This window comes from Lutzomyia longipalpis, chromosome 1 (assembly GCF_024334085.1).
Source record: "Lutzomyia longipalpis isolate SR_M1_2022 chromosome 1, ASM2433408v1".
In the NCBI taxonomy this organism is placed as follows: Eukaryota; Metazoa; Arthropoda; class Insecta; order Diptera; family Psychodidae; genus Lutzomyia; species Lutzomyia longipalpis.
In genome coordinates, this window is record NC_074707.1 from 42,473,435 (window position 1) to 42,489,464 (window position 16,030).

Sequence of the window (16,030 nt, forward strand, 5' to 3'; positions counted from 1 at the left end):
TGCATTTCTAAATGAAAACTTCGTTGCATTGCCAATTTATAAAGCTTCCTAGGGGAATCATTAGTTCTGATGACAGTCTATTTATCAATTTAATAATAAAAAAAATATTAATTTAGTTTCAGAAATAGGAAAATTCTGAGAATATAAGGCGAAAAGAATTAAGTATTATCAAACTTAAAAAAAAACTTTATTCAATTCATTCGAGCACAAGTGATTGACTATATCAAAAAGTTATAAGATTCAGTCGAGTTAATCATACAAAGATTTTCAGAAGAACTTTCATTCATTTCCTTCATTTAAAAGTCAGGAAAACGCATTTCCAATTGAAAGTGGAATAAAGAAATGTGAATGTGAGATAGAGTTATATGAAAAAGAGATTTTCAAAAAAAGAAACTCTTCTTCTTTACTTAGAATTCTGTCTCTTACTTCTATATTATCTCGAGGGCAGAAGGAGACTATATAACAGATAGAAGTTCTTTTATCAAAGCTAAGTCACCCGCCCCACCAACTTACCCTATTTTTTACAAAGTTTCCTATATATGAAGATTTAAACTTTGTACGAGAAGTTTTAAAACTTTCGTAAATCCATCTCAATCATGCAAGAATCCTCTTTGGAATTGGATTATGCATAGAAAATGTGCATAAATTGCATATAAAGTTCAAGTGGAATAAAAAGGTTTGTGAACCCCATAACTCAATCATAATCAAACTGAAAGTTAATCAAAATTGTTTTTCTCCACCCTTTGGACATATTTTCATTGGCAACACGGAAACTCTCCCCAAAACTTGTTCGAAAATGTAAATTTTCCACTGCTGGTAATCTCATCTTGTGTGAAAATATATTTGATATCGGGGAGGGGATGGTGGGTAACGCATATAGACGATATTATTCACTGATATGCAAATTTCTTATAGCCAAAGACTTTGTTTATGTTGACGTGAAAACATTTTGTACTAAAATGAATTACTCTTTCGAACGAATTTATGCAACAAAGCGATAAAATTGTTTTTCACATAGTGAAACAATATGAATAATTTCACAGAGAGAATGCTCATTTCTATAGAGAAATTAGGAAAATATTTAAACAACTCTATAAATTACGCAAATATTCAACAGATTGTGTGCAAGAAGCAGGTTCTTATAGCAAATTGTTCTACAGCGGGGGTTTTAAAATTAAAATACCAGGTAGGTATACACAGTGACGTCAAAATGCACTTAATGCCATTGGGAGAGAATTTAATTTAATTTGTTTCTACACTCGAAAACTATAGGATTATATAGTATAGGTATTTGCAATGGAATCATTTGTTGCTGTTTCAATGCAGTGAGCTTTTCACTGCAAAAAGGAGAGCAACTTCCCGCGAAGGTAAAAGCTTTTGTTGGAAAAAAGATACCATTGAAAATAATACTATGTGCTCTCATATCAATGGATTAAATTCAATTGATGCACAAATATGTGCATGCACTGCACATCATGCACCCCTTCTTTGTGGTATGGTAGTAGAGCGAAGTCACAAAAAACGGTAGGAGAATTGAGAACATACTGTGTGGTATATACATAATAAATATACTGTTGAAGAAAATAATCCTGATGTATTTATTCCTTTTTACTTAAAATCAATGAAAATGAAATGTAGCAGAAACTGCAAAAACGAGCTTTATTACAAATTTCAAAGTAGAGTAATTTCTTTGTCTTATCAACATTCAAAAGGAAATGAATTGCAGGAAAATCTTCAGGTATATAGTATGACCAGCTTCATTTACTTCCACCGCAATTTCATGTATAAAGCAAGATCTCAAGTAAAGTGAAATTCATGGGGGTGGGAGTTTATTGAAGAAAATTCAATAGGCAACCCCCGACCATTTCGATGTTGTTGGTACACTTGTTCGTTACTTGGTATTCACGAAGAATATCACAAATAGTTTCTCACAACACAAATGAAATGTTTGCGGTATACACGCAGCATCAATTCAGTATGGGGGAGAATGAATGTTAATTTCTCCAGCAACACGAAGGATATTGAAAAGGGGAGGAGGGAGGAAGGAAACTTCACACCGCATTTTATTCACCGCCCCCACAACAAGCCACAGCAGCAGCACTGGCAACATCAGTCAAGGAATCAATTGAGCATGGAGTAATTCGCAACGAAAACGAGGAAATGATTTTGTCGGAAATTCATTGGCTTGCCTCACATACTATTAAATCATCTATCGTTAGTTGTGAGATGTGGCAAAATATTGGGTTTTATGTGGAGAAAAGGGAGAAAATTGGTGAGATTTTGTGTCGCATCCTCCCTTGCAACAGGTAGTTCCTCCCCATTGCATTTTACCATAAGTATTTTCGCAGACGACGAGAGCTTCCGTACAAGGAAGTGCTGAGTTAGCAAAAGGGACTTCCTGAAAATGGTTGTTAATTGCATTTCATGACATCTCAATTCCCTTCTTATACCCACTGCAATCGTCGTTTATGTTCTACTTACAAAATGTTGGATGGAGAAATTAGAGGAAAATGAAATTTTTCTGCAATTACCCTAAAGGAGAAGTTGAATGAGGAAAATGCCATGTGGAAATTGCTTCCTCGACTTCTTCTCAGACGTGAGCTAAAACACAAGAAGTCCCATTTTTTGCCACATTACTCAGATAGCAATTTTCCCATGCAATTACATGGAGGAAGGAAATGTTCATTTTTCCGAACTACACATAGAATTGCAATGACTAAGGAAAATTAATTCAGACCAAGTCCCCCCAAGGTAGAAGAGTGGGAGATAGAAAAAAATTACACTGAAAGAAATGAGAGTAGTCATGATTATTAATAAAAAAAAATCTCAATCTATGCTATCTAATGCGAATTTATTTATTTATTTTTTTTTGTTAAAGAAGCTTCAAATGTGTTGAATATTTATTATTATTGCGGTTTCACTTTATTGAGCACCACCAAATAGAATGGGGATGTCTTCAACTTGAAAAAGTCCTCAAAAGAACTTTTACTCCACCTCACCCAGTCACGATATTGAAGAGAAAACTCTTCAATAATTCATAGGAAGTGTAGTGTAAAAGAGCCATTTAATTCTTTTCAGCTCCTTTTCTTTTCCCTTTTCTTGTGGTCTGTAACGGAATAAATGGATACAGAGAAACATTGTTAAAAAATACAAAAGACGTCTGAAAGCATATACACAGAGAGCTTTTACACATAAATTTTATAAAGCTCGCGACAGACAATTGACCTGAATTGGTGTAATTCTAAATTCGTCTCTATGCTATATAACCAAACAGATCCTCCTTCTTGCAAAAGAATCCCTTTTCAGTAAACATTTGCAGAGACTTGAAGAAAATTCAATTTTATATACCAACAATTTTTTTTTCGGTGAAACTTGGAAAGAAGTGAATTAGAAGGAACGTATAACTTTGTGTGGTAAAAAGTCAATTTTGCTTGTATGATGTTTTGGCTAAAACGTGCGTTCTTTTGCTATTTTAGTCACATATAATAATAAATAATTCAAAATAAAAATTAAATTAATATAGAGAAGACATATGGGAGCTTTTCTCTTATCATACGCCTTCATGCTCGTGCTGGAGTGTATGCAGATGTCACGATATATTCCATTTAAAGCTCATACGGAGCTGTAGAGCGGAGAAATATGTACACATGTATATACACATGACATTAAAGCATAAAAATATTCTAGCTTTTCGTACAAACATTACCATTCTTATTTCGTTCATGCACAGAATAATTTCATATTGCTTTAGGATATACATATTTATTTATATGAACATGTTTTATTAAATATGTAGAGGTATTGAAAGCTTTGTTGATCGATATGAAAGAATTATTTTATTTTTATGGATAAAGAAATTACATTGTAGCATGCTGAAAGGATGTAAAAAGCTCTTTTTTCCTCTACCTACATCTTTTGCCAGCATTGTAAACAAACAGAGAAGGAAAAAATTCAATAAATTAATTCATAAAACTTGAAGCTTTCCCAGGTTGGTTTTTTTTTATTCAAAATGCAAAAAAAAGATATTCGGATAATTAAAATTAATTAGCATTAAATGGTTATTGTGCAATTTATTACCATTTTATTGAATAAATAAATCATGCGTAAAATTACCTACGTTTATGTTTTTATTTATAAATCATTCACAAAAATTACACGACAATTTATTTTTAATTCTTTTTTTTTATTATTTCCCAGAATGAAAAATCAATATCTCAAATCCCTTCCGCGTGTTGCTTTTCTCATTCACGCGACGACCAAAATATTTTTATTCAGGAATGTGTTTTTTTCTTCTTCTCATACAACCTCAAAAATTCTAATTATGGAAGTGGTGCTTTTGCAGCACATTGAAGCAAACAAAAAAAGCAAGGAGCTGTAAATTATTAACAAATCGATAAAATATCGTGGAGTTCATTGCCTGTTGGCGTTCCCGCCGAGAGTCGCCAAAGCCCCACGTGGTCATACCGTGGAGAGCACCCGGCGAGCCAACATGAGAAATTGATCATGTTCGCAAAGAGCCGCAGTCGGGAAGAAAGGGAACACCATCCCCACATGGCGTGTGTGTAATGCTGTGGTGCTCCACGCTATATGGAGTGGGTGGTGAATGGGCGGGAGAATCAAGCACGGAAAGTACTATACTCCATTGAGACCGACTGAGAGAGCTTTTTGCCACGCGACGACTCATTCGCATTGGAGGCACCGCATCAGTCGGTTAGGGTCGGAGCTTTCGTACCATCGTCAGTTGGGCACTGTGTCTCGTGGTTGACGCACACAAAGAAAGCAGCTTTCGTAGAGGGATTTTCCGGCGTAAAGGAGCGGAAAGTGAAAAAGCAAAGTATTGTAAACTAAATATTTAATTTTCAAGAAGAAAAATAGAGGAGAGAGGCCGTTGCCTAAATGTGATACTAAACTCAACGCTAATTCAACAATCTCTCACCTGAAATTCCTTTTTCCGCGTGTTTTTCCGGGGGTTGAGCTTTTGAGACCAAATAAACAATACCCTCGTTCTGTAGGTAGGAATACCAAGAATTAATTGGTACGGAATGACTTCACGTGCTCAGGCGAATGATTAAATTGTGACACAAATAAACTTCCATATTGGTGAGTCTTCTGACTTAAATTCTCGTGAGCACTGTGGCGGAAAGTCGATGAGGATTGCGCCAGATGACAAATAGAATCTCATAAATTTTGTGTGTTTGGTTTTGTGTGCTGTGACGCCAAAAGGGCGCCAAAAGATACGTGAAATTGGATTTTCTTCCACCCGCACTAATTGTCTACCGTCATTCCACCATAAATTGATTTTCATCGGTTCATGCCGAATATCCCTTTCATACTATTGTGGCTGAAAAAAAATTAAATTTTCATCACTTCTACCATGAAATTCACGTGAAATTTGACTCTTGTTGAGTGCCAATTATTTGGGGTCGTTCTCCCACACAGTGCTATACGTGAGTGAATGCAGAAAAAAGCATCAGTGGTGCACTTTGAGAGGCAGCATGGGAGTCAATTCTTCCTCAAGGGGCGACACCAGTCTCCTATCAGATGAGGATGGTAAGTGATATCCCGTGACATTATTTACTACACCGATATCTCCCATTTCACACATCATACATCATCCACGTGATATGTCGTCATTGAAGAAAAGTCTCAAGAAATTGCCAGCTCAGTTTGCTTGCTATATAAGTATCGTGTTCAAGGATTCACATTTTTGCGGTCACGAAAACTAAAATCCATTTTGGAGCTACTTCTGTTGCATGTAAACTTTGAAAGAAATAGGGGATATCATTTAGGGGTTGTTTTAAAGCTCATCAGAGCCAATTCATTTAGTCAATAATAAAAATATAAATTTTTAACAAAATAAAAAAAGGCCAAAAATTATATAAATTACATAGATTTCTTACTCTTAATTGAAGAGAAATTTGAAATGTTTCCAAATCATTATTGCCCAATAAAAAAGATCCGGCGAATGCAAAATTGAAAGCTTTCGGCAATTAGCGTATTCGTTGCATGAATAATTTTCAACCAAACAATTAGCTGATGTGCCAAGGATAATACAGTCGTGCTCTCGTGGTAGGACCGTCGTCAAAATGACTTCTCCGCGGTAAAACGGCTTCAGAATGAAGTATTTTGCCTTCGCAGTGGGACAATTAGTACTATTGGAAAGGTAGGATACTAATTGTCCCACTGCGAAGGCAAAATTCCTCATTCTGAAGCCGTTTTACCGCGGAGAAGTCATTTTGACGACGGTCCTACCACGAGAGCACGACTGTATATCATTTCCAATTCTCCCAGAACTTTAACTTTCAGTTTAAAAAAAAAATTACATTCACTCTAGCATAATGTAACCACATTCAAATAAAAATTATTTATCCACTAGAACCCTTAATTCCTTTCTCAGAATGTTAAAAAGTCTTTAATTTTTCATTAACATCTGGCTTCGTTCTCTTCATGAATAAAATTATTATGTGCCAAATGCAAAGTTCAGGTTTTTGAAAGAGAATAATATTAGGTCAAAGGTAGTTCCAGGAAATGATAATTATAATATAAAATTCTTCCAACGACATGTTTTAAAAGGTTTCATTCTATTGCCATAAAATAATACCTTTATAATTACTATATTGTATGCACTGTCGCACTCAAAGGAAATTAAGGATTATTGATATTGAATGATATGTTTTATGTACATTAATTATTATTTTTGTTCTATATGGAGAGATCATTGAAGAGATAATATAAATTACGAACTTTTAACCTTTAATTCATTAATTTATTAAGAGCATTATATGTCAATTTTAGTAGCAAAAGCACTACAATAAATCAAGCCAATGCTTGTCATTCAAAGCTCATGAATCAATTTAATTTGTGGGGTTATCTATGTAACTAACAATAAGCGGTTGAATTTGGATGATGAATTCCCAATGAATCACATTTTGCATTTTTAAAGTATTATGTGCTGATATAATGGGTTGTTCTATGTTCATGATAAATTCTGTAATAAATCAATCACAAATTATTGTGTCATGCTGTAACAGCAAAATATCCTACAAAATATCAGCAGAAAACTACCATTTTCTGGTCTCTATTAAAGTTATTTTCTTCAAACCTTTAATAAAGTTCAAATAAAGAGTCATATTTTTGTATGAACTTTAAAGTTCTTTTTATACGAAAGTTTTCACCCATCGATATGTTTTCTTTACAAAAAATAATCCCTATCGAATAATTTATAAAAGAGTAATTAAATTCACTTTACATCAATATTAGCATAACAAAGAAAATCAATAAAACAGCTTCACAACTTTCTTTGTATTATATACAAAAACTTTCTTTCGACAGAAAACAAAAGAAAAAGCATATTGAAGAAATCATGTTCTTTACCAAAGGGTTCAGGGGAAAAACAGCAAAAAAAAAATGGATAAGAATTTATGCAAATTGTGCAGAGTGAAAAAATATTCAGTCTTTACCTTTTTTTAAGGTGGAGTGTTTTTTTTTTTGGCATGCCAAAGAATGACATTCATCCGTTGTCTTTTGCATTTTATCATCGCACCCTCGTCAAAATAGTATGTCACTCTGCGGAGTGTATCCAATTCACACGCCCTCCCGAAATAGTTTAGTGGCAATCCATAGAGTTGGGTGACAAACGTTCCCCACTCGGACCTTAAACAAAATTACATTGCACATTAAAGTCCGCAATAAATGTGTTGGGCAGAAAAGCTCCCTCGGTGTTGTCTTCCAGTTGATATGTTCTCGCTGTGAGTCTATTAATCAACAAACTGTACAAGCCACTCTTGTAACATATGAATGAGTGCCAGGACGAAATGCTCAGTTTTATGAGATCTCTGACAGCCGAAAATGACAGAGAATCTCCTGATGATTCCACGTGATATATATGTGGGAGTTATATCTCCCTGTGACAAAATGATGTGTGTGCAACACTGTGTGTCTAGTAAAACACGAAGCTTTCGTGTTGAAAATGTCCTTCCGGTATGTATGAAAATTTATCCTGTTGAAACCTCATCATTCTACACCCAACTTTCCCCTTCTTTTGAACCGAAAATTTATTAAAAAAATAATTAAAATTTAAATAAATTATATTAAATTAATTATTTCAATGGAGTGCTATAATAGCACGGTATTGATGAAAATAATTAATTTATTCCATTAAACATAGAGAAATTCAATTAATGTAGTAGGTATGTATATAATTTGGTCAACTCACTACACTGCCAAGCTCTTGTTCATAATAAAACACATTCGTTCTGAAGTACATTAAATACAATAATTTAATTTAAAGTTTTAGAGAGTATGTTCATATCATGTTATGTTCAACAGGAGATCTAGAAACGTGATAAATTTTGATATGTGGCATGCGGCAAAGTTCTATTTTGATATAAATGGAGAACAAATTATTCTATAATATTCCTCCAAAAATATTTAAACGACTATTAATGTTTTTTAATGGGATAGGGGACGAAAAATAGTATCAACCAAGGATCAGTATAGATCAGCTTAAACGAATCATTACAATTTTAGCCAGAGCTTTTAATACTTCTACGCGTTTTCTTCAAAAGCTCTAGGCAAAATTAAAAGGATTCGTTTAAACTGATCTATGGTTTAAATTTTTAAAATTATTTTAATAATTAAAAAAATACTTTTGACAATAAACAGATAACCACGTAGGTCAAAGTTCAGATTAACAGATAATCACGTATCCTATCAGATTTAATATAAACATAATCCATAAGTACCTACTACACTGTTAAATGGAAGCTACTGGAAAATTCAATTATTACCCATTCGAGTGTAATATTAATGTTGTGATATTCTCGTAGGATATACAATTTAAATATCAACTCTCCATTTGAAGGTATAAAAGCGAATCCACCGCATTTTAAAGCAATTTAATTGTGTGCCAGAAAGACGTTGAAGATATGTTGTGGTGCGCAACTTTATGTGAAATTCATGGGACTTTCCCATTCAAAACTCATCAGTTTCCGTTGATATTTCCTGGAATAAAAGTCCTAATGGTGGTGGTAGTTTGGTGCAATGTTGTGTCGTACTGAGGGTGAAATATACAACACCACATACAGTTAATTTATAATAGAATGAAAGTTTTTTATGTTCATGTTGAAATACCAATATATCGTATATGCAAATTTTATTGCAATGTGAGTGAAATACAACATAGTATTAGGAAAAATATGAACGTGTACGGCAATAGTGGCACAAACGCACAATGTTGCACATTCTATACCAAAGTATGTTTAAGAAAATACTAAAAAGACATTCAGAGTGAAGAAAAGACGGAGAAAGAGCAACACATATTTTCAAATCATTCTGGAAAATTTTATGATTCAATATTCAGGCATGATTGCGCAAGAAAGTACCTTCAAAATTTCTCCCAGCAGCGCGCAAATAATGCTTTATTCAGCAAACTAATGGTTACTATCGACTTAATCACAGCTGAGGGAAATTCGTAGAACGCAAATTTTCGCTAATAAGAAAGTTTTCTCTTTTGTTTGGCTGAAAGAAAGTCTGGGCGAACGATGGGTATAAAAACATTATTCATTGAATAATAGCATTATTGTGTTACCCAATTTCTGCCCAATGAACGTCGCTTCAAGCTCCGTAACTGCGGCGGTCCCTTGGACTGGGGGCGCATAGCGAGCTTTTTTGCCACCATCCACTTTTCACGGCAATAATCCATAATCATCCCCATCTCTTGTAGCTTTTTCCTCCCCATCGGAGTCATTAATTCAGCTCACTTCGCTACGCGGAAATTGTGTTGCCAAATTAATTTTCTCCATCCCGCAAAATACCGAAAATTGCTAAAAAGGAGAAACCATAATCATCCCTCTACTAAGCCCAATACCGAGCCTCTTTTGCAAAAATTGGTTTCAATTTTTTTCCCTCAATTTCTCCCCCCCCCCCCAAGTGGTGGTGGGCAGTTATATAGCTTAAAAATGATTTCAACAGTGAAATTTCTATCACCACAATTATATTCCAATCATCCATCAATTTCACTCGACGTGCTAATTATTTTCTATTCTCGCGGCAAAATGAAATTCCATTCCAAGAGCTTAAAAAGCAATTGGAAATTAAAACCATCAAACACCCCACTTGGTACTAGAGTTAATGCAATTAGATATCATAGATTGAAATACATTTTATTAGTATTTATGTATATGTAACAATTAGATATCATAGATTGAAATACATTTTATTAGTATTTATGTATATGTAACATACAGAATTAATACCTACTCAAATAATCATAATGTTTTCTTATTGTTTTAATTAAAATAATAAATTAGTTTCAAATTTTCTCTCTCTTAACTTCCAATCTCATCTAAGTTGGATACAATTCAAGTAAATTCACTTTCCATTGACACAATATTGGAAAGAGAATTAAAAGAAAAATGATGAACTCAAAAACAGTCATAAGGTTTTATTTTCTTAGTAAGTAATTAACATTGAATGAGCTTTACAAATTGATTTCAGAAGAGAAATTAATAAAAGTAATAATTGTAAATCTTAAAAGATTTTACCTATAAAATAAGAGAAAGATTTGGGAATAAAACTACTAATTTCTGCCCAACAATTCAAGTTTTAAAGTTTCCTCTAACTTTTGCATAGAAAATTTGATATGAGTAAATTTTGCATAAAATTTAATTTGGAAAATAATACGCATAACTATGAAAACAGAGTCTCTCTCAAAATTAGTGCAATATTCATAATTTTGTATACAGGTTAATTTTATGGCAAATGTTGCAATAAATTTCAAACTAACAATATACCTCATTTAATTTTTGAAAATTATATTTTCGCTATAATTAAATTTTCTCATTTTTAATATTTATCGCAAAAAATACTTTTCTACCTTTTATGAAAAAAAATCATATCCTAACTTTTCCTAACTTGTCATTGCTTTCAAAGTTTTCCAGCATTCCATATAATTTTCAAAACTATATACATATATTTCAAATTTTTTTTATTTAAGTTTGTTCAAGAAAAAGTCTACTTGCGAAGATTGAGAACTTTGTTAGCATTTTTCTAGCCACTAACTCACCCCCTGTCAAAATTCTTTTGCACAATAAATCTTTAACACTTGGAGGATCGAGGTTTCTAACCTCAAAAGTTTCACCTTAATTTTCTCTCAAAAGAAAATATTTTTCCAAGTTTTCTTTCGACGATATTGAAGTAATGAAACTTTCCTATATACAGACGTAAAATTTATCAGGAAATGTTCAATAGATTTTAATTCTGGGGCGATTGAAAAAAGTCGATTTGGTCACTTTGGCCAGAAAAATCCTCCAAGGGTTAAAAGAGTGAAAGTCTCAAGCTTTTCTGTTGATGCTGAATTTGCAGACACGGAAAAGATATATATCAAAATGATATAAGCTTTCTTTTTTTTTGTACCGGGTGTTTTCTCTTTCAATTGACAAAATAGGATATTCATGTGAATAAAAACAGTATTAAGACACTCTAAAGTCAATAAAAAGGCAATCAAAATCTAGGCTAAAGTGACTCCCCAAACTCATAAAACGATAATCTCCTGAGGATTTTCTCTGGTAGTTATATACCTCGATGGAAAAGTGCTTTTGGAAAATTTGGTATTATATCCCAAAATTGCTCATTAATATTCACGATGAATGAAACTTTTGCATATCAAGCTACTAAATATATACCCATTGAGAATATTCATTCATTGTATGAGAAAGTTTTCCACAAACTTTTATGACTTTCTATTGAAAATTGGTATTTTTTCATTCATTTTTCATTCACCACAGACAATTGAAAATTTATCTCCTGTGTGCAACTTTTAAGTCTCTGATGGTTTAATCTCTGGAATGCTTTCCATTGTATATACTTCAATCAATACGTTTTCCGTATTTGCATTGGGAAGCATTGTGAAGATGATACGGAGTATTGTGGTGATGAAAAGCTCTCTAAAGCTTTGAGTGGACAATCTTTTACGATTCAATTTGAACTTTGAATTTTCTTTCATGTATATAATGGGTTACACAGGAACCAATTTCTTGTTTAAGCAAATAAAAAGTTCTAAACTTTCCTTTGCTTACTTTGCTTAACAAGGCGTTAGATTTTAATAAGGGGTTGGGTCGAATTTTCACAGATCGCTAACTCTCATGCAAACCCAATTTTTTACATACCTATACTGGTAAAACTTGTATAAATATAAACAAATAATTTAGATGAAGAATTCAAGCTGAGATTCGCAAAATTCATTTTTTCCAAGCAATTACTCGGGCAAAAAGTTAGAAAACTAAAGCTCATTTTTCTCCGTCAATTAAAAATGTTGGATTTAATGCCATGGGAGCAAAAATAACAGGCATCATTTACGAGTGGCAGGAATAAAAAAAACAAGGTGAAATTTAAATTGGAGACCAATTGGGATGGAAAGAGAAGGTGCATCGAAAAAAAGGGGAAAAGTTAGAGGATGGTGTCAATTAAAAGTCCCCGAGATATCGTATGAATTATTGACGAGGGAGGCTCATCCAGTTTCCATCCTCGATGCCATAGTACCACCCACACAGTTGATTAATGAGTATTCCCTCGACTGTGGAAAATCCGATCAGTGTATAAATTCTCTTGTGAAACGCTGCTTCCCCTAAATCTTTTCCCTATCGTTTTCGTGGGGGTTTCTGGTTGTGTGTGTGGCAGCGCGCCGTGTACGTGAGAGCGTGAGAGCGCCCATCGCTGAGTGCTCCGAGCGCGTCGTGTCTCTTCGTCCTGCATCGAATAGCTGCGCGCGCGTGTGTGTGGCATGTTCTCGCATTTGCCGCTTGGCTTTCGTAGCGTGCGGATGTGCGGACCGTCGTCCTTTCGACGCTCCGTGAATGATTTTTTTTTTAAATTAAAGAATTTTATTATTAGAATTTTTTTATCAATAAGAATTTTATTTTAAGGAATTTTTTTTTTAGAATTTTTGGGAGATTTGTGGTGACTTTTTCATTCCAATCGAAAAAGTAATTTTTATTTTTCTTGACCAAGGAGTTTCCCTCTCTCTTTGAGGTCACATGTCCTTGAGAAGAAAGTGACCACGGGATTGAGGATGTCATCCCAGAATTTGAATCTTTTGGAAATTTAGGGGAGACTGTTGCAAAAATGGGATTTTTTTTCGTAGTTTTGAGGTCAAAAATGCTTGCGAATGAGACAAAGTGGTCATGAGATTAGGAAATTCATCCCAGAATTTGAATCTTTTGGACATTTAGGGGAGACTGTTGCAAAAATGGGATTTTTTTTCGCAGTTTTGAAGTAAAAATTCATTGCAAATGAGACAAAGTGGTCATGAGATTAGGGAATTCATCCCAGAATTTGAATCTTTTGGACATTTAGGGGAGACTGTTGCAAAAATGGGATTTTTTTTCGCAGTTTTGAAGTAAAAATTCATTGCAAATGAGACAAAGTGGTCATGAGATTAGGGAATTCATCCCAGAATTTGAATCTTTTGGACATTTAGGGGAGACTGTTGCAAAAATGGGACTTTTTTTCTTAGTTTTGAGGTCAAAAATGCTTGCGAATGAGACAAAGTGGTCATGAGATTAGGGAATTCATCCCAGAATTTGAATCTTTTGGACATTTAGGGGAGACTGTTGCAAAAATGGGATTTTTTTTCGTAATTTTGAGGTGGGATAAAAACTTCAAATGACGTCGCAATATTTGAATTTTTTGACAATCTTTTTTTGCTTTTTTCTATGTGAACCCAGTAGATATTGGAGAGTTTCTCTCGCGATTCTTCTATATTTTGTAATTCCCTACAAGATGAAATGGGTCAAAATTGTTCTGCGATAGAGGATCAATGTACACAGATAAAATAAATTCCTAAAAAGTTCGTTAAATTTTTTGACAGTTTCGTTAATTTCCCATGCATTTATATGGGAAAGTTTACCTCCAGGTTCATAAAATTGGGTTTATAAATAAAAATAATTTTTTTTTATTTAACAGAACTCAAAAAAATAATTACAAAAAAAGAAAATATTTTTATAAGATTTAAAAAAATAAACGGTGGTATAAAAAGTGTTCTTAAATTTTCATAGGTCTATAACCTAACTTTTTAAAAATAAATTGAAATCAATCGGATTACCTCTAAATCCAAAAAAAAAATATAAAATCTTTAAAGAGTTGTTTTTTTTAATAAAAATAAAAATAAAACTAATAAAAAAAATAAATAAAAACAAAAGATGTGTTTGAAAAACAAAAACAATATAAAAAATTACTTTTTATATTAAAAAAATCATATAGCGGATTTAACATTAATATATTTTTTTTTATAAAAGAAAGATTATTAGAGGTTGGAAATTTTTTATTAAAAAAAAATGAAAAATTTACGTAAAAAACAAGTTGTTATAGTTATGGGAAAATGGGAAATGTGAGAAACGACACCCGACGCAAAGTCGAACAAAATTTTAAAAAAATGAAATTCTTTGAGTTGTGATGGTTACAGAAAAAAATGGCGACCATTTACAAATTGCCTAAAAAATTTTAGCTCATGTTATAGTTAGGTAAATTCGCGGCAAAAGACTGTAGGCAGTGCTAGAAAGTTGAAAATTGGCATAAATGTTCCATAGGGGATATAAAGGAAGGAAAATGAGTGCGGTTTGGTTTCGTCCGCTAAAAAGCATATGGCGGCCAATTTTCAAAATGGCGTCCTTTTGAGCTATAATGTACATTTAAGTATGTCGTAGGCGGCTAAAATTTTTAGTATATTATAGCTGGTATCAAGACCTTTCCAACGATAGGTCATTTGACTTTCTAGGTACCCTAGAACTTGAGATATTGTCATTTTTAAGTTTTTATTTAGAAGCTCATATCTCCGGTTCAACGTAACGTACAAAGGTGTTTGACCTATCGTTGGAAAGATCTCGCAATACTCTACAACTCTCTAGAACATTGCAAACCAATAAAAAAAACGTTTATGTGTCAAAAATACAAAAAAACAATGTGTAATTTTTGACGCAAAAATTTTCAATAAAAAAAAGTTTTATTTTATTTTTTTATTTTATTTTCAAATATTGCGACGCCATTTGAAGTTTTTATCTCACCTCAAAATTACGAAAAAAAATCCCATTTTTGCAACAGTCTCCCCTAAATGTCCAAAAGATTCAAATTCTGGGATGAATTCCCTAATCTCATGACCACTTTGTCTCATTTGCAATGAATTTTTACTTCAAAACTGCGAAAAAAAATCCCATTTTTGCAACAGTCTCCCCTAAATGTCCAAAAGATTCAAATTCGGGGATGAATTCCCTAATCTCATGACCACTTTGTCTCATTCGCAAGCATTTTTGACCTCAAAACTAAGAAAAAAAATCCCATTTTTGCAACAGTCTCCCCTAAATGTCCAAAAGATTCAAATTCTGGGATGAATTCCCTAATCTCATGACCACTTTGTCTCATTCACAAGGACATGTGACCTCAAAACTACGAAAAAAAATCCCATTTTTGCCACAGTCTCCCCTAAATGTCCAAAAGATTCAAATTCTGGGATGAATTCCCTAATCTCATGACCACTTTGTCTCATTCACAAGGACATGTGACCTCAAAACTACGAAAAAAAATCCCATTTTTGCCACAGTCTCCCCTAAATGTCCAAAAGATTCAAATTCTGGGATGACATCCTCAATCCCGAGGTCACTTTCTTCTCAAGGACATGTGACCTCAAAGAGAGAGGGAAACTCCTTGGTCAAGAAAAATAAAAATTACTTTTTCGATTGGAATGAAAAAGTCACCACAAATCTCCCAAAAATTCTAAAAAAAAAATTCCTTAAAATAAAATTCTTATTGATAAAAAAATTCTAATAATAAAATTCTTTAATTTAAAAAAAAAATCATTCACGGAGCGTCGAAAGGACGACGGTCCGCACATCCGCACGCTACGAAAGCCAAGCGGCAAATGCGAGAACATGCCACACACACGCGCGCGCAGCTATTCGATGCAGGACGAAGAGACACGACGCGCTCGGAGCACTCAGCGATGGGCGCTCTCACGCTCTCACGTACACGGCGCGCTGCC

At 33.5% G+C, this 16,030-nt stretch overlaps 2 protein-coding genes across 2 annotated transcripts in view; both read left to right on the forward strand.

Annotated features, from left to right (window-relative positions):
* Positions 1 to 16,030, forward strand: part of LOC129787458 (fork head domain-containing protein FD4-like) — a 416,355-nt gene that overhangs the window by 79,972 nt on the left and 320,353 nt on the right. The gene's annotated exons all lie outside the window — the stretch shown is intronic.
* LOC129787441 (serine/threonine-protein kinase 32A) overlaps positions 4,659 to 16,030 on the forward strand; it is a 36,267-nt gene continuing 24,895 nt past the window's right edge. The window contains exon 1 of the mRNA XM_055823019.1: positions 4,659 to 5,550. Within this exon, the coding sequence (XP_055678994.1) occupies positions 5,496 to 5,550 (55 nt within the window). The 5' untranslated portion in view covers positions 4,659 to 5,495. The remainder of the gene's footprint in view (positions 5,551 to 16,030) is intronic.